The sequence below is a fragment of the Papio anubis genome, chromosome 6, assembly GCF_008728515.1.
Source record: "Papio anubis isolate 15944 chromosome 6, Panubis1.0, whole genome shotgun sequence".
Lineage (NCBI taxonomy): Eukaryota > Metazoa > Chordata > Mammalia > Primates > Cercopithecidae > Papio > Papio anubis.
Window position 1 is genome coordinate 82,412,141 of NC_044981.1, and position 24,103 is coordinate 82,436,243.

Below are 24,103 nucleotides of genomic sequence, written 5' to 3' on the forward strand. Positions count from 1 at the left end.
CCTCTGGAAGAAAATGTCTTCCATGGAAAAGTGTGGTGTCTAACCTATCCCAATAGCGCTTTAACCCATGCTTTCTCTTTGCATCTGTGGGCACAGCACTGGTTCCCAGACTCTGGGGATGGGGGTGGGGGGTTTCCACTGGACCAAACCCAGGATAGACTCCGTCCCCCACTTCTGAGATCCAGAGGCTGCTTGTCTGTGGCTGGGCTGCCCAGCCCTTTGGAAGAGAGAAGGCTGATGGAGCCTCCTCGAAATCAGGCAGCAGTGCCCGTGCCACGGCCTCTGCAGGACAGACTCCAGCATCCCCGGGGTGGGTTTCCGGAGCCCCGCGCCCCGCCGCGCCCGGGAAAGGCTCCAAAATCTCTCGGCCCGGAGGCCCCACGCGGCCTCTGCTCACAAGCGGGGAGTCGCAGCCACGCTACAGCTGGCTTGATCCTCAGTGCTGTGTGGAGAAACCGCGGCGGCAAACGCCGGGCCTGCAGCTGCTGCGTGTCGGCAGCTGCTGCGTGTCGGCGTTGCTGGCTCGCGGGCGGCGACGGCTCCCGGACAACAGAGGACGCGAGCAACCCGCGCAGCGCCCAGCAGGGCCTTGGCAGGGTGGAGAGGCGCAGGCTGGGTTAGCGGAGCAGAGCGGACCGATCTGGTGCCCTTCGTGGCCCCAGGCCTGCGGACCTTCTGTGCTCCCCGGCCCAGGGCGAGAGCGGGGGAAGAGACAAACAGTGCCCCGATAGTGGCGCGCGCTCTCCGCCATCCCCGGGCCTCACGCTTTCACCTCGCGTGCTGGGGCGAGGGCGGGGCTGCGTGGTGTACTGGGTCGGGGGTAGGAAGGACCTGCCAGGCCTTAGCCCTGAGCTATCGGTCATCCGCTAACGCCACGCTTCCTGCATCCCTGGCTTGGACCCGAGGCTCTGCGCCGCTTGTCTGTAGCAGACACAACCCAGCTCCCTTACTGTTCTCAGGCCCTGCTATTTCAAGAATTCCAGAAAAAGAGTGCACCGGCGTGTGCGGGCCGGTGCTGCCCGGAAAACCCGTGAAGCAGGCACGCACGGCCCGGATGCAAGCACATCAGTCCCCTCCCCCAAAGGTCTCCCCAGCTTTATTGATCGCGTGGGTGGGGGGTAGGGATCTAAATTTGTCTCCCAGATTTTCTCTGAAATCGAGTCTCTTGGGAGTGAAGGTCCATATGATTATACCACGTCCATAGCAGTCGCGTTGTGTTCAAAATGGGCATGGGTGCTCGCGGCGCGGATACTGAGTTCCCCAGAGATGCGGAGTCTTTTGCCCCAGGGGCTTATTCTTGTTTTCTCAATGGAACAGGTCTTCGAATTTCCCCAGGAACATCTCAGTAAGTAGGGGTGTGCGTGTTTGTGTGTGTCAGTGTGTGTGTGTAAATGGTTCCTATGAACTGACAGTTTGGTATTTAAAGAACAAATGGACATAGGCACAGAAGTCATGCCTTTTCCATGGATAAGATTGAGATTTCTGAGATTTCCAAGACAAGGTTGACCTGTCACGGGATAGTATTTTCAATCCTTCTCATTTAATTTAAAAAAAAAAAAAAAAAAAAAAAAGCCTGCACTTCTGTAGATTTTTGTTGGACATTCTTGTTAGTATCTTAGATTACTATGATGTTTTAAGTTGAATATAGGCATGAATTTTCATAATAGAACACTTGTTATATCATATGTATTCCCATTGCAGGTCATTTTCCCACCAAACTGTAAGCTTCTTCAAGGCAGGAAGACCTTTTATTCGCCTCTGACTTGTCCCAAACCAAGTAATGCCTGCAAATATCAAGTACCCAATAAATGAGTGTTAATTACACCACTCACCCCCAATCCTTCCATTTCCTGTAGGCTCTAAATATTTCTGTGTGTGCAAAGGAGTAGCAATGGAGGAATGCGGAGATAGGGTTCACAGATACCAAATAAAAGTAAAAGACATGGCCATCAATGCTGATGGATATTTACCAGATAGTAATGGTGCTCAGAATCAGTTTGCTAATCAAGTCTCCTTAGTTTTAGGGTTGTTATGTGGAAGAGGTAGGAGTGACCTACAGTATCAGGCAATTCTCTTAAAAATCAATATCTGGATATATATCTCTCCCACCCCTCAACCACCATTTTTTCTTCCTTTCTATAGATTAGGTGTGGTGTAAACCATTATACTTACAGTGGAAATGAGCTTGCTAACCTATGATACCTTACCTTGGATTTACTGGTACATTTGGCTAATCTCATATTTCCCTTTTTACATTTTTCACTGGAATCCTAAGATAACATAAACTGGTGAAACCTGGTTTAGGTATCTAAAATACTTAACTTGGGAAAGTGAGCTGCAAATATTAAAAATCATTAGCTGCCTTAATTGTTGCTTTTTCAACTCAGTGATACCATTATATCCTCTCTCCTCAGCCTTTGAACGTACTTCCTAGTCTCTTCCATGAGTAAACATTTGAAGATTAAACATTTGAAGATTCTACCTTGTTAATGTGTAATATTAACTGATACTGTTTTTCATAAGGGGTTTAGCTGTGCCTGGTCACCTTATATAATGCTGCTTTAAAAACATCACCATCACTGATGCGTTATAAAACATTTATTCTGGACAACATAGTATGCAGAACACTTTCCATTAATTACTAGAAATCTCTTGAAGAGGACACTGCCCACAATGGGAATTATTTTTATTTTAGATGCTTGTACTAGAAAAATATACTTCACTCAGAGTAAATGATAAGACTGGGTGCCTCATCAATATCATTGTTTCTAAATTTCTGTAGACCATTCAGTTGTGACGGGTCTAATGCTCTAACGGTAACAAAATATTAGTTTTATTAAGAACTTTAGGGTTAAGCTCTTGGATTTTTGTAGCACCTCTTCTACTCTTTCGTTCAAGTGCCAAGTATTAATTCCTTTCAGCTTGTAAGTAAAATGTGGTTCAGAATGCTACCTCTATTTGTAGCATTAGGAAAAAATGCTGTATTTATAATAATTCTCCACAACATTGGTTTATTTTAGCATCAATTTCCTCTCCTCCGTTATGATTTTTAATGGAGTCCTTATTGGTGTTTTTTTTCTTGACCTACTTTCTTTTCAATAGCTTTCATATATAGCCTGTTTTCATTGTTGGTGATTTCTGTAGAGTCTAGTAGAGTCTAAATCACGGTGAAACAGAGTAGTTAGTTATTACTTACTCTAGAAATGTTTTCGTGGTTTAAAAATCATCTGGTCTGTTCATATTCCGACTTCTTTTAAACTATGCTTTTCATGAATTTGCTTCATTCTCCAGACTGAGGATTGAACCTCATTCTGCTCTGACCCAATTGTTCTTTTCCTTTGTTGCCTCCACCCCCTAGAGAATGTGTTTCCAGGGGACAGGCGTTCTTGGGGCTGAAGAGGAGGAGAGTCAAGTGAGACGAGATCTGGTACCTCACGCACTAGATCCCTCCTCTCCGGCCTGGTGAGAAGTCAGAGACAATTTTGACAGTTCATAGTCCTGCCTCGGCTCTCACGCTTGCGGTCCATGGGCGGGTTTTACCTTCTCTCTCTTCCTCTGCTTCTGGCCTGCTTACAGGCCAACAGCAAATACAGCCATTGCCCGAGGCCACTCAGAACTCTCCCTGTGCCATCCTCTTGGGGAACAGGAGGATATGTCCGTAGAAGACTTCGGGGACTGGGGAAAGCCACGCTGGGATCGGGACGCCGGAGAGGGTCGCCCCTCCCTAGGCTTTTTCCCGTCGCGGCGCCCACGTGACCGAGAGCAGGCCTTCACCAGCCCGCCCCTTTCGGCCGCAACTGCCCACTTCCCGCTCGGGGTAAGTAACCGCGGTTTTCCGCACCGCCCCAACCCCGCCCTTCTCCTTTCCCCTTGCCTTCACCTCCCTCGGGCTCTCTCGCGCCACTCTCCCCACCCCCCTATCTTCCCCATCGGGCCCTTTGTACGTGCTCGGCGGCGTGCAAGCGCGCCTGGCACGTGACCCCGCCGAACGTGGCATTGTGTTATCACGTGACCCAGGTGCGTACGCGACGGAGCGGGGTGTGAAGATGGCGGACGAAGAGGCCGAGCAGGAGAGGTTGAGTCGCGGCGAAGGCGGCTGCGTCGCGGAGCTGCAGCGCCTGGGCGAGCAGCTCCAGGAGCTAGAGCGACAGCTGCGGGAGAGCCGGGTACCGGCCGTGGAAGCGGCCACCGACTACTGTCAGCAGCTGTGCCAGGTGAGGGCGCCCGGTGGTCCCCTCCCCCTTTACCCAGCTAGAAGGGGAAGAGGGCGAGCGAGCGCCAGGCGGCCGAGAGGTGGTCGCCGCTTCCTTGGCATCATCGGCGCCTCCGCCCGGGTGGGAGCGGTAGTAGAAGGAAGGCGCCTTTGTGTGGCTGCAGTTGTGGCGGTTGTTGTCGTCTGCAGCTCCTGGCTGGGGGAAGGGAGTTGTGGTCAAGGCGGAAAATCCCCCCTCCCCTTTCCTTCCCTGAACTCGGGACTGCGCGGTCCTCGCGGCTGAGGAAATGTAGACGGTGCGGATTGGAGAGAGTAGGAGGAGAATGGAGGCCAGGTTCTCTTCCTCCTCGTCTTATTGTGCACTGGGGATTACCGCGCCTCCCGCCTCTGCGCCTCTCTGCTTCCCACTCCGACGGGCCTCCGCCCCCACTGGTTTGATTCCTTTGCCTTCCCCTGCTTTCATCCGTCCCGCCCCCAGCCCCGGCCCTGTCCTGGCTGTCTCCGGGCCTTTGTTGTTCGAATTTCGCCTTAGGACTGAAGGGGCCTTTGTTGATGTTCGGAGGAGCAGTCCCCGCCGACCCCTTCTAGTTGAGCTAGACGTTCCGGAGGGGGTGCTTGGCGGAGGTTGTCCCCTCCTGCCCATACTTGCTTGCTTGGTGCACCCATGGTAAAGCTTGATCTCCTTAGTGTGGAGGAGCTGTCCCTGTACATCTGTCTCAGATTGAATGGCCCTTTGGGACGGCTTTTCCAGAGTCCGTTTCTCGTTTGCTTCCACCCTTCGAGGAGTATGATTTCCACTATCCTTTCTCTACCGATCACCCCTTCACCCCTGTTTCTTGGAGTTCTCCCTATTTGGCTTCCTGATGAAGTGGGAGAAGACAGGTTCATGTGGATCTGTGCTTTGGGTAGTTTCAAATCTTTGCTTGCCCAAGGACGCTTCTCACCAGTGACTGCATTCTAATCAGAATTTGGAATGTTAATAACACTGTTTGCTAGTAATGAAAATAATTTCATCCTTGATGAAAATCGGAGAGTTTGGGACAACATTTGGACTTCATTACGAGCCTTGCACTTAGGTTTGAAATTTCAAGGTAGTGTTGCTGGCTCTGGTGAAGACTTTGATTGGATTGTCTTGAGGAGGAAAAAGAAGACACAATTTACACAGGTCATATTTAGAGTTAACTTGTGAATGTATCTTTACAGAGAATTCGTTTTGGAAAAGTATTGATCTTAACGTAGAACAATGGTTGACCATTTTAGCTGAGTAGATTACATTTTCACTTATTTTTTAGCCTCCAAATATTGAAATCTTTCCATTATAATGTCGGGTTTACGTGATCATATACAAAAGAATCTCCGCCGCTGTATGCACTTTATTGTCACAAATTATTTGATGGCTGTTCAAAATCTTAAAAACAAAAACTGTGAGATCAAGTGGTGACTTGTCTAGGAGGATGTGCAATTTGAAAGCTCCCTACGTAGGTAAATAGGTCTGGTGAATACCTGTGGCAAAATTAGAGGCTCATTCCTTTGAATTCTGATATTAAAAAATTGTTGAAATTTCTCAGTTTCTTTACCTTGCAGTACCCACTCATTCTTAATTGGTCTTTAAAGATTTATTTTAGAGAGAAAAAAATTTCTCTAAGATACCTATAATAGGAAGTATTTCATTAGTAAGTCGAGTCAGTTTTTATATAATAATCAGTGAGAACTATTAAAGTCTAGCTTTGCTGAAAGACATTTTTCCCCTAATAGTGTCCACTGATAGTTTTAAGGCTAATTACTGTAAATTCTCTTTTGTCAGCAGTATTTTTAAGCAGGATTAATAATTCTGGGAAAATAGAATTTCATGCAAGCTAGACCCCCCCCCCCTTTTTGTGGGTGTGTGAGGTTGTAAAGTTATCACTTAAAGATTATTTATTTATTTATTTTTGAGAGACGGAGTCTTGCACTGTCACCCGGGCTGGAGTGCAGTGGTGCGATCTCAGCTCACTGCAACCTCCGTCTCCCGGGTTCAAGGGATTCTCCTGCCTCAGCTTCCCAAGTAGCTGGGACTACAGGTGTGCGCCACCATGCCCACCTAATTTTTGTATTTTTATTAGAGATCGGGTTTGGGGTTTCACTATATGTTGGTCAGGTTGGTCTTGAACTTCTGACCTCAGGTGATCCACCTGCCTCCATCTCCGAAAGTGCTGGGATTTCGGGTGTGAGCCATCTCACCCCACCAGACTTACAAGAGTTTTTAAATGAGTGAAACAGCATTTTAAAAATCAGAATGAAAATAATTTCCTACATTAGTTTCATTAAATGATTAGTCTTACACATAAATTGTTATTGATGCTACTGACAAAAAACATCAAACAGTAATGAAACGAAGGCTGGATTTGTGGATTTCAAAAATTATAAAATATTTCATACACTGTAATCTCAGAATAATTTAAGTACACTTAAAAGCAATCTCCATTTGAAACGATACGGAGTGTGTCTAATTTCCTCTGGAACTTTTTCTGGGGTGGGGTTTTTTGTTTTGTTTTTCAGGTAACCTATTTATGTTAGTGATCTTGTCAAATGGAGGTAACTTGAAACCATTGTTTTATTTATGTTTATTTACAGGGGTGGAGGTGGATCACGCCTTGAATCCCAGCAGTTTGGGAGGCCAAGTTGGGCGGATTGCTTGAGGCTGGGCAACATGGTGTGGCCCCTTCTCTACAAAAAATAGAGAAAACAAAACAAAACAACTAGCCAGGTTCTGTGGCGAGTGCCTGTAGTCCCAGCTACTCGGGAGGCTGAGGTGGGAGGATCATTTGAACCAGGGAGGCAGAGGTTGCAGTGTGCAGAGATTGTGCACTGTGCACCTCCAGCCCAGGTGACAGAGCAAGATTCTGGCTCAGAAAAATAAAAAATAAAAGTAAAATTGTATCTTAGCAATTACTACCTAGCATTTTGATACGAAGTGGAGTGAAGCAGTGTTTAACAATTGTAGAATTTATTGGCACAATCTAAATATAGTGAGTGCCAGGGATACTAGGAGCTAGAAATTATCTGTTAGTTTCTAACCTTGAGATTATTGTTTAACTTTTTCTATTTAAGCTTTTCCTGTAAAACTGGGATAGTCACATGCTTCCAGAAGGCAAAGATGAATAAACGTTTGTCAAAGTTAATGGGCTTCAGAATTAATATTCTGCCAGTGTTGATGCTTAGTGCTTGTGTAACCCTTATTTTTGCATTTACTTTAAAAAATGAATTAGTTTACTTTCTATGTAATGTTTATGAACAAAAGTTAAGTTTCTGGAGAATGTGGTGAAACCCACAGAAATAGGAGTTGCTTATGATCCCTAGTTTATAGAGTTTTATTTTTGAGTGAGGTAGGAGATTAATAGATTTTTTAAATTCTGAGTAGCAGAATAGAAACGAAAGGCATTAAATGCTTTTCTTAACAGTGTTGTTTTGCTCTTTCTGGAAATAAGCCCCCCTCTTTGCTTATTTAAATGAGAATTTGCTTAAAGCTCAAGTGGGAGGAGGGAAGAGTAAGTGGAGGATGGGCATGGTAGAGTGCCTGTCATAAATCTTAAATTTTCCTTATTTTATTTTATTTTTTGAGAAATGGGGTCTTGCTACATTGCCCAGGTATGATCTCAACCTCAAACTCTTAGGCTCAAGTGATCCTCCTGTCTCAGCCTTCTTTTTTTTTTTTTTTTTTTTTTTTTGAGTTGGAGTTTAACTCTGTCACCCAGGCTGGTGTACAATGGCGCAATTTGGGCTCACCACAACCTCTGCCTCTTGGGTTCAAGCAATTCTCCTGCCTCAGCCTCCCGAGTAGTTGGGATTACAGGCATGTGCCATCATGCCCGACTAATTTTGTATTTTTACTAGAGACAGGGTTTCTCCTTGTTGGTCAGGCTGGTTCCGCCCCCCTCAGCCTCCCAAAGTGTGGGATTACAGACATGAACCACCACGCCCGGCCCTTTCTCAGCCTTCTAAGTAGCTGAGACCTCATACACCACCACGCCCAGCTCTTAAATTTCCTTGTATCTTTTCAAAGTTAGCTTTAATATGGGCAATATAACCAACTCATTTTCTTAAAATTGACTTAGAATAAGTATATAGAATAACCAGAAGTAATTTCTTGTATTTACTTGTTTTAGGATTATTACTGTATTTATTATATAAAAAATTGGTTATAATTGGAATCTTTTGGACTAGTTAATTGTATTAGACTGGGCCAGTAGTCAGTCATTCAACATTTCTACTGTATACAGGCTAGGCACGCATGATCATGGTCCCTGGCTTCAAAGAGTTTATAGTCTCTGGAGGAAGGTAGACAGATAATCGTAAGCTGTGATTTATATATTTTATTGCAGAGATGAGTACAGTAAAGAGGAAGGTTATTTGGGAGTTTTAAAAGAAGCATTCCAACAGAGGAGTTGTTCTAAAGAGATTTTAAAATAATGGTTGGAAAAATTGGCCATTGTAATAGTTGATTTGTTGGAGTATGATATTTACTGACAGCACTATATACTGGACTGACTGACTGGTTGATTGTAACTGTTATTGACCATTGATCAGTAGTGATCTGGTGGCTGACAGTTGTTTTAAAGGGTTGAATTGCAGTCGTGTGTGTGTGTGTATAATACACACACACATACACGTGTGTGTATATGTATGTGCAAGGACCTAGGTTTAGATGTTACAGAGGATATAAGATACAAGAGACTCTAATAAAAAAAAGTATGTGTGTGTGGGTGTGTGTGTGTATATACATATGTACGATATGTGTGTGTATATACATATATATGAAGTGTATGTATATATATAAAATTTTCTTAGTTCATATAAGCGGTGCTTCTCAACTGGGCATAGTACTTTCCCTACCTCCAGTTATCTCTTCAAGGGCACTTAGAAATATGTAGGATCAGGCTTTTGGATGTTGCTATGACTAGGGATGTGGTACTGGCATTTAGTGCCCATGACCCTGAATGCTAAATTTTCTGAAGTGATCAGGACAGTCCCAACAAATGGAAACATAATCCCTCTGTCTAAATACCTGCAGTGCCCTTTTCAGAAACATTGAACAGAAAGAAAAATAATATATTTAGAAGGTTTTTTTTTTGTTTTTTGTTTTTTTAGTCCTTATACTCTTTTCATATTGAGATAGGCTCCAGATATATGGTTAATTTGGAACAGGTTCAGGTAAATGATATTCAACTATATTTAAGTATAATTTGTACTGACCATGAGAGGTCAAGAAGCTTTCTACTTTCTTAGCAGAAATTACAAGCAATTACTTAAACAGTTAGTAAAACAACTCTTACTAGGTTAAAGAAGGCAATAACTTCAGCATAATTATCCTGATTAAAGCAAAGGTTTGACATTTTGGTGTAACAAATTCCGTACTTTTAAGCATTTATATGCAAGGACCTAGATTTAGATGTTACAGGAAATAAAAGATATGGGCGACTAGTGGGATATAAATTAGTAAGATAATATTTAAATATCACTTCAAAATGACAGCTGAAAAGATGTCAAAAGGCAGTGTATTAACTAACAAATTCGTTTTGCTTTATTTTTATTTTATTTATTTATTTTTTCTGAGACAGGGTCTCCACTCTGTCATCCAGGCAGGAGTGCAGTGACACAGTCATGGCTCACTACATCCTTAACCAGCTGGGCTTAAGTGATCCTCCTGCCTCAGCGTGCCGGGTAGCTAGGACTACAGGTGCACATCAACATGCCTGACTGACTTTAACATTTTTTGTGGAGACAAGATCTCCCTACGTTGCCCAGGTTGATCTCAGACTCCTGGGCTCAGGCAGTCCTCCCACCTTGGTCTCCCAAAGTGCTGGGACTATAGGCATGAGCCTCTGCACCCAGCCTGGTTTTGCTTTTTTGTTGTTTGTTTTGTTTTGTTTTAAATTGAAAATGTACTAATTGAAATGGTTTTTAAAAATTCACCCTGAGAAAGGGCATACAATGAAAACTTGATCTTTTCCCATTCTAGAGTTCTGGTCTCATTTCCATGAAGACAAATCCCCTAATAGTTTCCAGAACTAGTTTGCTCTTTTTAAGAAAATAAAGATAACTACACTGCATCTTGCTTTCCCTCCCCCCAGAGGCATCTTCTAGCTCATTCCATAGCTGCTCATGTAAGTTTATGGCTTTCTGTTGTATAGTGTATAGTAATTCTAGTCTATGACTGTGTCTGATTAATCAGTTCATTATCAGTGGATATTTGGGAGAGTAAGTTAATTTTATGTATAGTAACTTAAAGAGTTCAAAGTAGGTAGTAAGCACTTCAGGCTGGGGTATCAGGGAAGGCTTTACCAAGAAGGTACTATTTGAGCTAGTCTTCATTACCTTTATTAGCCATTAGTGGTGCCTGATTGGTATAAGAAATAAAAACCAAATTAAAACTGTTAGAGCTACAGAATGTGTAGGTTACATATTTAGACATTTCTTTGTATATTTTTTGTCTCATCAGTTTGATATAAGTTGATTCTTTTGTTTATATACATGTTTTGCTTAGCTTTAATTATAACTGCAAGAGCTTTGAAACTAAGCATTTTCCTTAAAAATTAGACTCTTATTTTTGACTATTAGAGGCTGTCTTAATTTGTAGGACACTTCAAATCAGAAGAAAAGATAGCTTGCTTGTTAATTAGTGATAATTACTTCAGGTATTGAGGGAGCAATAAGTCATTTAAACTTTTAGAAGTTTAGATAATGCTCAGGGGAAATAATGTTTTAAATGTTCATAATTAGTGTGATTGCATGTTAAGAGATAATAAATTCTACTTTGCAAAATATGCTTATATCAATTTTAGCAAAGGGGAAAACTTTACTAAGCTGTGCTTGTCCCCTTCTTATCCTTTTTGGTCCTAAATTAAAATGAGGGAAGAGAACATTCATTCTGCAGATGTACTTCATAACATATAATAACCTGCCAAACAGGATTTTCATAGGTTTTTATCTGTAAAACTGCTGCTGTACTTATTTTCTTGAGCTTCTGTCAAAGATGAGAGGTTACATTATTTTTCCCAACTCCTACAGATAAATTCAGTTTATAAAATTAACCAATCAATGTGAGTATCCTCTTATAGTTGTAAAATGGAAAGTTTGCTTTCATTAGTATGTTTGTCAGCATACACTGCAACTTTTAACAATGTATTGTTTTCCAGGAGAGCCTCTTGATTCATTGTTTTTGTTTTGGCATTGGCAGTTGCACAATGTATCTCAAAAGAAAAATGTTACCTTTTCCCCCTTGACTTACATTTTAAAAAGAAAGACTAAAGGTCTCTAAGTAAACATGTTCAGCTAAGAAGATTTGTTAAAAATTAGCCATATAGGCCGGGCGCTGCCTGCCTGTAATCCCAGCACTTTGGGGAGGCCGAGACGGGCGGATCACAAGGTCAGGAGATCGACCATCCTGGCTAACACGTAAAACTCCTGCCTCAGTGGTCCCAGCTACTCCCGAGGCTGGAGGCAGGAGAATGGCGGGAACCCGTGGAGGCGGAGCTGTCGTGAGCTGAGATCTGGCCACTGCACTCCAGCCTGGGCGACAGAGCGACTCCGGCTCCCAAAAAAAAAAAAAAAAAAAAAAAAAAAAAATTCAGTTACATACATAAGGCCTGGCACAGTGGCTCACGCCTGTAATCCCAGCACTTTGGGAGGCCAAGGTGGGCGGATCAGGAGGTCAGGAGATCTAGACCATCCTGGCTAACACGGTGGTGAAACCCCGTCTTAACTAAAAATACAAAAAATTAGCCGGGTGTGGTAGTGGGCACCTGTAGTACCAGCTACTCCAGAGGCTGAGGCAGGAGAATGGTGTGAACCCGGGAGGCAGAGCTTGCAGTGAGCCTAAATCATGCCACTGCATTCCAGCCTGGGCGACAGATCAAGACTCCGCCTCAAAAAAAAAACAAAAACAAAAAAACCCACACATACATTTCAGTTATATGTATCTTTTCTTGATTTATTCTAATCAGATGTTTAAATTGCTCTTATGTGGGAACACTAAGGTAGCTATGGAGAATTATGGAGTGGACCTCTACCTTAAAGAGCTTACAAAATCAACAGTGTGTATTAACTGTTAAGTGACAGTATTAGATAGTAAGGCATCTAGCGGTGTAATAAGTATGGATTCAGAGAAGTAGAGCATCTTGAAATTATTGTAGCCAAAAATTGAGCAGGAAAGGAAAACACTATTTACATTGGATCTTGAAGGATTTTGGATAACCAAAGAGAAGTGGGAGGGTTGAGAATAAAAGCTCAGATAAATGGACCAACTATTCAAAGTGGCGTTTTTGGAGAAAAATGTCAAGTGATAGGATTGAAAGGATAGATTAAAACCAGACTAAGAGTTTAGGATGCCAAGCCAAGAAGTTTTGATAAATCTTGTAAGCATAGATTTATGGTTACATGGCCTAAAGACTCATCCTTCTGTGTTTGAGGCATTGAAATAAAAGTTAAATTCAGAATGTTACAACCCTTGTTTCCCCCCCCCCCCCCCCCCCCAGTATCCTGTATCAGTTACTGTCATGTTACAGACTATCCAAAAACTTACTGCCTTTAAAAGAACAGCCATTTTTATTATTGTTCGCAAGTCAGTGGGTCGGCTGAGTGGTTCTGCTGTCAGCTCTCAGGTTATCTGGGGCTGAATGGTCCCAGATGGTTTCATTCATATGTCTGGTGGTTGTCAGGCCGGTCTAAAGGCTTCACTTGGGCTGGCTTATTTCTCTATTCTTAGCCTTCTCTAGTAAGGTAGCCTGGATTTCTTTACATGGCATCAAGAGAGTAAGTTCTTTTCCACACATGCTTTACTTTGTATGCCCCTCCTGGTGTCATATTTATGCTGATGTCCCGTTGGCTACTGCCAATTAAGTGGTCAAACTCAGCCTCTTTGTGGGAAGGGGACCACACATGCTATGGGTACAGGGAGATGTGATTCTTTAGGGACCATTTCTGTAACACTCTACTACATGTCCCATTTCCCTTTATTCCCTACTGCAGTGTGAGGCACTTTTATAGGACAAATTTAATTTTTTACTCTCAATTGCTATTGCCTCTGCTTTCTTTCTTGTCACTCATCTTCTCTAACCACATCTGTGTCCATCTGATTGGCAAAAGTCATTCCCATTCCTGCTTTCTGATCTCAGTCTCTAAATAGAAAAGAGGCATCCTCACCCCATGACTGAGACTTTAGAATATTTGTGGAATGACCTCGTTTTTGTTTTTGTTTTGTTTTTGATATGCAGTCTCACTCTTTCGCCCAGGCTGGAGTGCAATGGGGTGATCTCGACTCACTGCAACCTCCACCTCCCAGGTTCAAGTGATTCTTTTGCCTCCACCTCCCAAGTAGCTGGGACTACAGGCATGTGCCACCACGCCCGTCTAATTTTTTTTTTTTTTTTTGGTATTATTAGAGATGGGGTTTCACCATGTTAGCCAGGCTGGTCTCGATCTCCTGACCTCTTGATCCGCCCTCCTCAGCCTCCCAAAGTGCTGGGATTACAGGCGTGAGCCACCTTGCGTGGCTAGAATGACCTCTTTATTTACCATGGTTCTTTACCTTGATATTAAACCTGGTCTGAATTTGTTGTGTTGCATTATCTCTACCTTGTATAGTCTGATAATGACATCCTAGTTCTTGTCCCAATGAACTTGCTTTTAACATTCCTTTCAGTTTGTGAAATTCTCCAAAGTCCTGCTTTTGTCTTTCTCAGTGGCAGACTACTTCTTGTAACAGTGTTTCTCAAACTTCAGTTTGCAGAAATCAAAGAGAGTAAGTCTGTAGATCTCAGAGTTACAAATTATTCACCTCAGCTTATCCAGGTTCAACATTCCAAATCTGAAATGGTAAACACTCTGGTCCCAAGCATTTTCAGATTAGGGATACTCAACCTGGAGTAAGATGTAACTTTATTTTACTTCACTATTTAGTTGTCACACTGAAACAAAATGACCACAAAACAATACTTATCCTTAGTCTGTGTGACACATTCTGTTTTTACTTATTTTAAAATGTTACTCTTGATTTTATAATCCACCAATAGGTCATAACCCACAGTTTGAAAAATACTCTTTTAGAGGGTTACTGGGATTCAATTCAGTAGTAAGTAAAAAAGTAGGCAGTCCCTATGTTTAAGCTAGTCTTTTAGTCTAGTTGGCCCAGAACATTCTTTTATTTAGAAGCATCAAAATTAAAATACAGTTTCACATTTCTTTTCTTTTCTTTTCTTTTTTTTTTTTTTTTTTGAGATAGAGTTTCTCTCTTGTCTCCCAGGCTGGAGTGCAATGGCATGATCTCAGGTCACTGCAACCTCTGCCTCCCTGTTTAAGCGATTCTCCTGCCTCAGCTTCCCGAGTAGCTGGGACTACAGGCAGGCACCACCAAGTCTGGCTAGTTTTTGTATTTTTAGTAGAGACGGGGTTTTGCCATGTTGCCCAGGCTTGTCTCAAACTCCTGACCTCAGGTGATCTGCCTGCCTTGGCCTCCCAAACTGTTGGGATTACAGGCGTGAGCCCCGTCACCTGGCCAGTTTTACATTTCTTAAAGTGAATGCTAGAAACCCAACATTATGTTCACAGAACCCAATTTGAGAAATACTGATGCGTAGGAAAAAACCTACATTTAAGCATGAACCCAGTGCTCTCCCTCCTACTTTTTTCAGCATTACTTTTTATTATTCTACAGGAACTTTCTGCTCCAAGTTTATTAATTCCTCACAAGCATACCTGTTCATTTTACTGCCTTTGTGACTGCTTAGATAACTTTGCAATGTTACAATAGTGGAAAGCCAAATGGCTTTGAGTTCAACTAACAGCTCCCCCACAATCTGGGAGAAATATTCAGCTCCGTAAGTCATGCTTTCTTTGAAAAAATAAGGCTGAGGTAAGGGATGATAAATGCCTACCCATAGAGGGTAGGAGACACTGGTGAAGGCTCCCAGCACAGTATCTGGCATAAGGAAGACATCATGAACAAGTAGTTTTTGAGTCATTCTCAACTCTACTTGTACCTTAAAGCCCAGGATGATTACGTGTTTTCCGAGTATACCCTTCTCTGGTCTGCACTTGCTCTGAGAGTTACTTCTGACTTCTGTCATTGACTATGTTATGTTGCTTGTATAGCATGGATTTTTCAGTATGATTTAGCTTTATTTTCAATGTTTGAAAATTTGTTCTAACTTTTTCAGTTTTGGTTAGGAAAATATACATGAGTCATAAATATGTGTGCATTTGTTGCCTTTTGTTTCTTTGTTGCATGCTCTATGTCCTCAGTAGATTTTGGATTCCTTCATTGGACATACAATGCTTTGATGCAGTAAGTTCTCCGTAAGTATTTCTTTGAGATTTTTTCTCAGAGCTTTACTTGTCCTCAAATATTAACACTTTTGAGTTTTGATTTGCCCAAGGTGCCAGAGTTAGGATATGGTTAGCCCCCAGGTTCAAATTAAATATATTTTGCTGCCTGTGTCTCCCGTGTTCTTTTGTTAAAAGAGTTACTTGACTCTTCCTGAAATAGGTTATACTGTTTTATTGTAGTAGTGTTAAAAAACTACTTTAATAGTAAAAATACTACTATTTATTTCCATAAACTAGGAAATGAACTGCAGGAAGAATCATTTATTTATTCCATTAGCAGTTACTTGGTGCTTAATTCGTGGCACTGTACTATTGGTATAGGAAAAATTTGCTGTCACTTTAGCAAAAAACTTGCAAAAGTTAAACTTCTGAAGTCAGTCCTGAAATCTTTTTTCCCTCAGTACATTTCGTTTTCAGTTAAAGTAAAACTGACTCTTGAATCTTCTGTTTTAGGCCGGGTGCAGTGGCTCATGCCTGTAATCCCAGCACTTTGGGAGGATGAGATGGGTGGATCACCTCAAGTCAGGAGTTTTAGACCAGCCTGACCAACACGGTGTAACCCTGTCTCTACTAAAACTACACAAATTAGCTGGGCTTGGTGGCACATGCCTGTAATCCCAGCTACTTGGGAGGCTGAGCCGGGAGAATCGCTTGAACTAGGGAGGCAGTGGTTGCAGTGAGCCAAGATCGCACCATTGCATTCCTGCCTGGTCAACAAGAGTGAAGTGAAACGCCATCTCAGAAACAAAAAACAAAAAACTTCTGTTTCAATGACAACCTTGCTGTTTGTACATTTAGTTTTCCTGAAATACTTTTGAGATTATGAGATTGAGGAGAGCTATGTTTGTTAGATATATTTTGCTGCTCTTCATGTGGTTGAGAAAGTAATTTGAACTAAGATTGTGTAGGAATTCTTGGCTAACTCAGAAAATGCCACCTAACTGGCATTCAAAGTTAAACCAAATGTGATTATCCAGAGTGTAGTCCTTTCTTTACCTGTAAAGGCAGAACCAAAAGGACTCTTAGTGAAGCTTCTCCATTGTCTTGGACTGAAGGCACCCATCCTCACTCAGACTGTCATTGTCCAAAATCAGTAACGTTGTTTTACTTACAAGTTAGGAAATTCAATTACCTAATTTCCATAATCTGCAAATGGGTGGAACCTTGGAGTTAGAGGCAAGACCAACCAGATTGAAGAGACAGGGAATCAGTATTCAGAACAGGCACTGTTAGATGCTTTACTAACGATTAATTGTTTAATCTGAAGGCCTATGAGATCATAGGATTCAAGAACCATTTAGTTTGTTTTAGTTTCCAAGTTAATTTAAATTGCCTCCTACGACCTCACCATTACTACTATATAATACTTGCTCAGTGTGACCCAGTGTCATCAAAAATTAAGTGATTATTTAGGAAGACTGAGGCATAGGGTTAAATGGCTAAAACTAAGCAGTGCTTTAAAAAATGAAATTTCAAATACCTGGAAAATGTCTTCATGTGGAACATTTGGCATCCTTATTGATGCCTGATATAGGAGGTGATATATTAGCTTCATAATAGTTTTTTTTTTTTTTTTTTTAGGTAGAGTTTTGCTCTTGTCACCCAGGCTGGAGTGCAGTGGCACGATCTCAGCTCACTACAACCTCTGCCTCCTGGGTTCAAGTGATTCTCCTGCCTCAGCCTCCCGAGTAACTGGGGTTACAGGCACGCACCATCATACCTGGCTAATTTTTCTATCTTTATTAGAGACGGGGTTTCACCATGTTGGCCAGGGTGGTCCCGAACTCCTGACCTCAGGTGATCCGCCCATCTCAGCCTCCCAAATTGCTGGGATTACAGGTGTGAGCCACCGCGCCCAGCTGATTACAGGTTTTATATTTAGAAAGAGGTTATTAAGTTTAAAGATAGTACAATAATCCCTCGGTATTCATAGACAATTGGCTCCAGGAACCCCCTTGGATTCCAAAATCCCCAGATGCTCAAGTCCCTTAAATGAAATGGCATAGTATTTGCATATAACCTAGCATATCCTCCCAAATGCTTTCTCTGTAGATGTATGTACGTAAATAGTTGTTATACGGTTTTGGTTTTTTATTTGTATTTTTATTGTTGTATTGTTACTTTTTATTGCTTTTTTTAATTTTTATTTTTTTGAGACAAAATCTTGCTCTATCACCCAGGCTGCAGTGTAGTGGCACTATCTCCATTCACTGCAGCCTCCACCTCCCGGGTTCAAGTGATTCTCGTGACTCAGCCTGCCGAGTAGCTGCAGTTACAGGCGTGCCACCATGCCCGGCTAATTTTTGTATTTTTAGTAAAGACAGGGTTTCACCACGTTGGCCGGGCTAGTCTCGAACTCCTGACCCTGAAGTGATTCGCTCACCTCAGCCTCCCAAATTGCTGGGATTACAGATGTGAGCCACTGTGCCCGGTCTGCTTTTTTTTTTGTTTTTTTTTTAAATGTATTTTCCAACGAAGATTGTTGAATCTGTGGATATGGAACCCACGGATACTGAGGGCCCCCTGTAATTAACCGTTGGCTCGGCTCCTCATTGCAGACAGTGTTATACAGATATCAGAAAACTATTTGATATAAATAATCTAAATTAAGTCTAGCACTAATTTTGATTTACTACAGTTAATTGAAGTAGTTATTTGTGATATTGAGAAAATTATTTCCAGTAAATAGGAATGATTATGCTACTTTTAAAAGATGAGCCATTAGCATTTAGTTGTTTTTTGTTTGTTTGTTTGTTGGTTTTTTGAGACAGGGTCTCACTGTCACCCAGGCTGGAATGCAGTGACGCCATCAGATCTCACTTCAGCGTCCACCTCCCAGGCTCAAGCAATCCTCCCACCTCAGCCGTCTTGGATAGCTGGGACTACAGATGTGCACTACCATGCCCAGCTAATTCTTGGTATTTTTAGTGGAGACAGCGTTTTGCCATGTTGCCCAGGTTTGTCTTGATCTCCTGGGCTCAAGCAGTTTGCCCATCTCAGACTCCCAGAGTGCTGGGGTTACAGGCATGAGCCACTGTGCCCAGGCTAGAATTTGTATATACTCAAAATAGTTTACATTTTGCATTTTTCTATATGAACATGTGCATGTATTGCTGATCTTTCCCTACTTTTTGCAAATGTGATAGATTTCACTATATATAAAACTTAAAACATCACTATACGTTAACTCAGAAGCATTAACATTATATTATGGAATAATGCAAATTTTTAGTTTTTAAAAAACAACTTCTACAAGATTATTATATTATTTTAAAAGACTAAAACATAAAAGACTGATACTTAAGTAGTTTGAATCTGGTGATTTATTCCATGACTTAACCTATTCATATTTGTATAATCTTATTTTAAACCTTGGTTTGGGATTTTTTTTAATTGCCTCCCTAAAATAGGATAGTGCACATTGCATAAAATGACATTGTCAATAAAATTTATATCCTCGAACTGACTATGAAGTTCATCAGCATGAAGATATTTTATAGAAAGCATTTCTGAATGCATGTATTATAAAACTGCTTCTTTAGCAATTAAGAATTAACCCTAGTAAGTGAAGTTGAATATGTTGGCAATAAATTGATCAGTATATCCAGTGTTGTGACTCATTTATGAAGTATTTTTGAAAAGGTTACCTGATGTTGCACATTCTGCCTAAGGAGAAATTATCTTCAACACCAAAAGACCTTTGAGGATTTACCTATAATTCAATGAAAATATTTGTGGTGTGAATTTTTTCCTCCATGAAAACCCTCCTCTATAGATCTTGTTTTATTTGACCAAAAGAAACTATATCCTAGATTTTGTCTTCCATGTATAGTTTGCTTGACAGCCCATTAGATACTGTGAATTAAAATCTTGGGATTCTAAGGATGTTGGTTTTATACATACTGTTTATTGTGAGTTTGGCATGCCACTTACAGCATTTCTTTGTTTCTTTATCCTTGAAATGGGGACCTTTTGTGATTGTTATTAGAACTGATGAAAGCCATAAATATTTTAAATGATCGTTGTAATATAAAGTAACATTTTCATTTACACTTAGACTACTTTGGAAACACTTTGGATGTTTTATGTATGATATGACCTAGCATAATTTTAAAACATTAATAATTCCACTGTTTTCAAAGTTATCCATGATTATCAGTTTTAAAAATGTTAAATTACTGATTTATTAATTTGTTTAAAGCCTGCATTTTGAAGAGAGTAGGATTAGACTTTATAGTAATTTATAAAAGATCCTTTTGCGTGTGTGTGGTGGAGGGTTTGGAGTTAGTTGATGGGAGTGAATGTACTGGGAGAAGATTAGTGGCTTTATAGTTGAAACCTTTCCTTTGTCCAAAATTTTAAACTAGAATTTGAGAGGCTGGGGATGAGAGAGAAGCTGGGATTATACAGTAACTAAAAGAATACATTTTGAACTATGATTTGAATTCCAACTCTGGCACTTCCTGAAGGACTTCAGGGTTGTGTGTGTGTGTGTGTGTGTGTGTATGTTTAAATCTCTGTTCTTACTTATAGACTGGAGGTAATAATAATAATACCTGCTTAAAGCTGTTGTGATTAAGGCATAACGTTTGCTGAGTGCTTTGCTTATTATGGTGCTAGAATTACAGAGTAATTGTTAGCTATTAATACATTTAAGAGGAGTAGATCCAAAATGTTCCCTCATAAAAGGATACTAGTTTTAAAAAATTATTTAACCCACTATATCAAAAATGTTGTAATTTCACCAACATAAAAATTGACATAGTTTATAGTCTTTTTTTGTACATCTTCAAAGTCTGGTATGTATTTTATACTGATGACATATGTCAGCTTGGACTAGTTACATTTCAAGGGCTGTATGTATACTCACATGAATCTCAATTGTAATGAAATATACTGGTTTGCACCCTTTCGTTGTCGGCACATCTACTTGTAAACCAGTGTGAATGTCTGCCACTCTCCAACCTCTATATCCTATCATCTAGATTTAAATAAAGATATACCACTAGCGGACCATACTTATTGTTGAACATTAAACTATGAGATTAGCACTATGTCTGGTACTAGTTAAATGGCAACAAAAATGCCTGACATGGAGAGTTCAATTCAACCATTTATGTGTTTGCAAATACTAACAAAGGTAACTGTGAATGGGTAATTTCTTTTTCTTCATAGCACCTAGCACAGTTACTAATTTTCTGTAATCTTTTATACGGTGTACTATTTCCCCTGTGACACCCGATGAGGAAAGGAACTGCATCCACCTTGTTTGCGACATTTTCTCAGTAAAAGCAGTGAACAGCCGTTTTCTCTTTAGAACAATTTATGATAGCCTACCCCAATCATTAAAAAGTAATCAGGAAATTTCCCAGTAGTCAGAATCACATTTATCCTGCCTTCATCCAACTCCTCCTCCAAGACACACTGGAATCAGAATGGTTGAGGCACAAATGGACAAGTAACAAGAGAACAGCTCTTTTCATCAACCTCTTAGACTTAAAGTAAAAAGAAAACAATATATATGCACCTGGTGGGAAAGAATAATGAGTATTGTTCCCCAAGAGTCAAGTCAGAGGCATGGTTCATTAGCACCCTGGAGACTAATTAAGCATTCTTTAGAATGTTTAACCATTCTAAGTTAAACAATAGAAGTACTATAGTAGTCATGATAAAGGAAAACCTAATACCAATAAATGCCCTGAGTTTTTCAAAATGCAGACTAAAATAGGACCAGGCATGGTGGCTTATACCTGTAATCGCAGCACTTTGGGAGACCAAGGCGGGTGGCTTACTTGAGCCCAGGTGTTTGAGACCAGCCTGGGCAACATGGCAAAACCTCATCTCTATAAAAAATACAAAATATTAGCTGGGCATGGTGGTACACACCTGTAGTCCCGGCTACTCAGGAGGCTGAGATGAGAGGATCACCTGAGCCTGGGAAGTCAAGGTCTCAGTGATCCAAGATTGCACCACTGCATTCTAGCCTGAGTGACAGAATGAGACTCTGTCTCAAAAAAAAAAAAAAAAGAAAAATTTAAATTAAAAAATGAAATGGCATGTAATGATTAAAGGTGAAATCTGTTACAAATAAAATTAAAAACCTATATTTAACTCATTCTTTAATATGAATAATATCGTATTATAATGTCCTTTTGGTAGTCTTAAGGTTATAGAAATAACTTTATGTAGCATAAAACCTGGAAAGATGGAAGACTTGAGAGTCACAGCAGCTCTTTTTCTATATACAATAAAATGGCACTTTAATAATATTGGAATTCTCCAGATTAATTTATTGTCAGTTTTGTAATTTTGGCCCCCCCCAAAAAAAATCCAACTCCTTATCAGGCGTTCCGTTTCGTAAACTGCTGATGTACACTGGCATTCCATGTCATTCAAAACATTCATCTATTGTGTAAGTCAAACTGAATCATATTTAAAATTCCCTAAAGAAGATTACTTTTTTCTTTTCTGTTTAGGCGAGCATTCCAAAAGTGGGGTAAATTTAGCTTCTTCACTGTGTTTTTTTCTTTTTTTTTCTTCTTTTTATGGTCACTTTGATAACCGCTGGAGTCACTACCTTGGAAAACAGGGTCCTAGTTCTGATGCCTTTTCTTTTTCTTCTTCTTTGGCTCATCTTCCCAGAGGTTATTCTCATTAGCAATCATCCTGTAAGTCTAACTCTTCCTTTGGGGTGACATCTGCAAAATTTGCTAGCTTGTGGTACCATCATCCACTTCATTAATCTCTAGGTGTTTCTGGTTTCTCTTTTTCTTCTTTGGAAGTTTTTCAAAAGCTTCTTCAGTGCTGGTTTATCAGAAACTTCAGAGTTCTTGGATTGTCAACTAGTGGTGGTTTTCCCTAAATGCAGAATATTTCAGCAGCATCTTAATCTAGATGAAACATTTCATATTCTGATTCATCACCACACATATCTCCAGGGCCTGCCACTGGTCAGCTAACATCTCAGGTTTAGGGATGGACATACTAAAATATTTTTGTACAAAATAGCCAGTCTGACTATAAGACACTTTGTTAACTGTACCTTTTGCCCTGGTTCAGGGCAGAAAATAACAAAATCTACTTCAATGTTAAGATTAATGTGTTCTTGATCATCATAAATATCTCCCAGTTCACCACAACTTTGATGTTATATGCAATGGGGACACCCAAAAGGCTCTCAGAATAGTGCAGGAGCTTCACATTGACCTTCTCTGCAATGCCGGTGTATTTCCTCTTAAGGTAGCAGAGTGATGTGCTTTTGGCTGGGCCACCAGGCAGGAATAGCGACTATTCAATTCACCAGCATCCAAGCAGCAGGATAGGTCGGCAGCTCTAGGAGAGGAGGGACATCTTCAGCCACAGCGCCTCTGAGCAACCTGCAGCCATGTGGCTTGTCCAAGAACATTAATCTTAGTGTTAATAAAATACTGTTTAGTTTCTTGTCATCTAGATAGTGGTTTTACAGTCGAAAAAAAAAAAATAGGGAAACTCCCTTTTCTGCCCAGTCTTACCTGATACCTTGATGTATAAAATAGAAAAGTTACTGCTGCAGAAGAGTTTGACAAGTAGTACTCTAGAATATAACAGCATTATTGGCAGGGATCGTGAAGGGAGTTAAAGTGTAGTTCTCTTCTGACAGTATTTTCTTCCTAAACTGGTGTTTTTTCCTCCTGTTTCCTCTTTCTACTGCTTTCTTCTCTGTACTAACATAGTGAATGTTCTTAGAAACATAAAAAAGCCATTACTGAAGAGTTTCATACCTTTGATTTAGTTTTTAAAGACTTATGCTGCTTATTCTTGTCTTACCTACTAAGGCACATTAAACTCATTTTTTTAGTACCTAAGATTTTAAATATATTTCCCTGGAATCACGGCACTGATGTGTATATAGTATGAATAGGGGAATGTACTTTATCAGAGGAACAATAATATCAAACAGTGAAATTTATACAACTATACTCAGTGCTAATGTTTCTAAAAATTTATTGAGAAGACTGAGGTTATCTTACATGTTTCCCCAAGTCGTCTTCTTAAATTTTCTCTGGACTTTTCATTTCCTTCCTTGGAAACCTAAGGAAGAAGTGGCTGTTCCCTTTCCAAAGTACATCTTTTCATATGTGTACTTGATCCCCACCGCTTCAGAGAACCATCCCACTCTTTTGAATCTTAATCACTTTTCACGCTTCTGTCTTTTAGCGTATAGATGTATACATATCTTTCTCATCTTCTTGTTTCACTGGTCATCTCTCTTCAGATTTTGCCCCTTCCTCTGACTTCTTCTCTCCTTATGTGAAACTTCTTCTTCCTAAAAAAGGTTTTCCTTAATTCTTTTTTTCACCTCATCGTTATTGCCAGACTTCTTGGAAAGGTATTGTTTTTATTGCCTTCATTTCTTTACCTTTCATTGCAGTTTGGATTTTACTCCTCACCACACAAAAGGAAATGTTCTCTTTTTTTGAGTTGAGGTCTCACTCTTGCCCAGAAGTGCAGTGGGTACAATCATGGCTCCCTGCAGCCTTGAACTCCTGG

At 40.8% G+C, this 24,103-nt stretch overlaps 1 protein-coding gene and 1 pseudogene across 2 annotated transcripts in view; one reads left to right on the forward strand and one right to left on the reverse strand.

Moving 5' to 3' along the window:
- Nucleotides 1-850: 850 nt before the first annotated feature.
- ZNF292 (zinc finger protein 292) overlaps nt 851-24,103 on the forward strand; it is a 107,858-nt gene continuing 84,605 nt past the window's right edge. The window contains exons 1-3 of one of the 2 annotated variants that reach the window (XM_021937579.2): nt 851-1,345; nt 3,647-3,817; nt 4,018-4,214. In XM_021937579.2, the coding sequence (XP_021793271.2) occupies nt 4,047-4,214 (168 nt within the window). In that variant the 5' untranslated portion in view covers nt 851-1,345; nt 3,647-3,817; nt 4,018-4,046. Of the gene's footprint in view, nt 1,346-2,588; nt 3,818-4,017; nt 4,215-24,103 lie in introns of those variants that run through there. The other variant, XM_003897876.5, reaches the window with a different exon arrangement.
- LOC108585260 lies at nt 22,028-22,979 on the reverse strand (annotated as a pseudogene).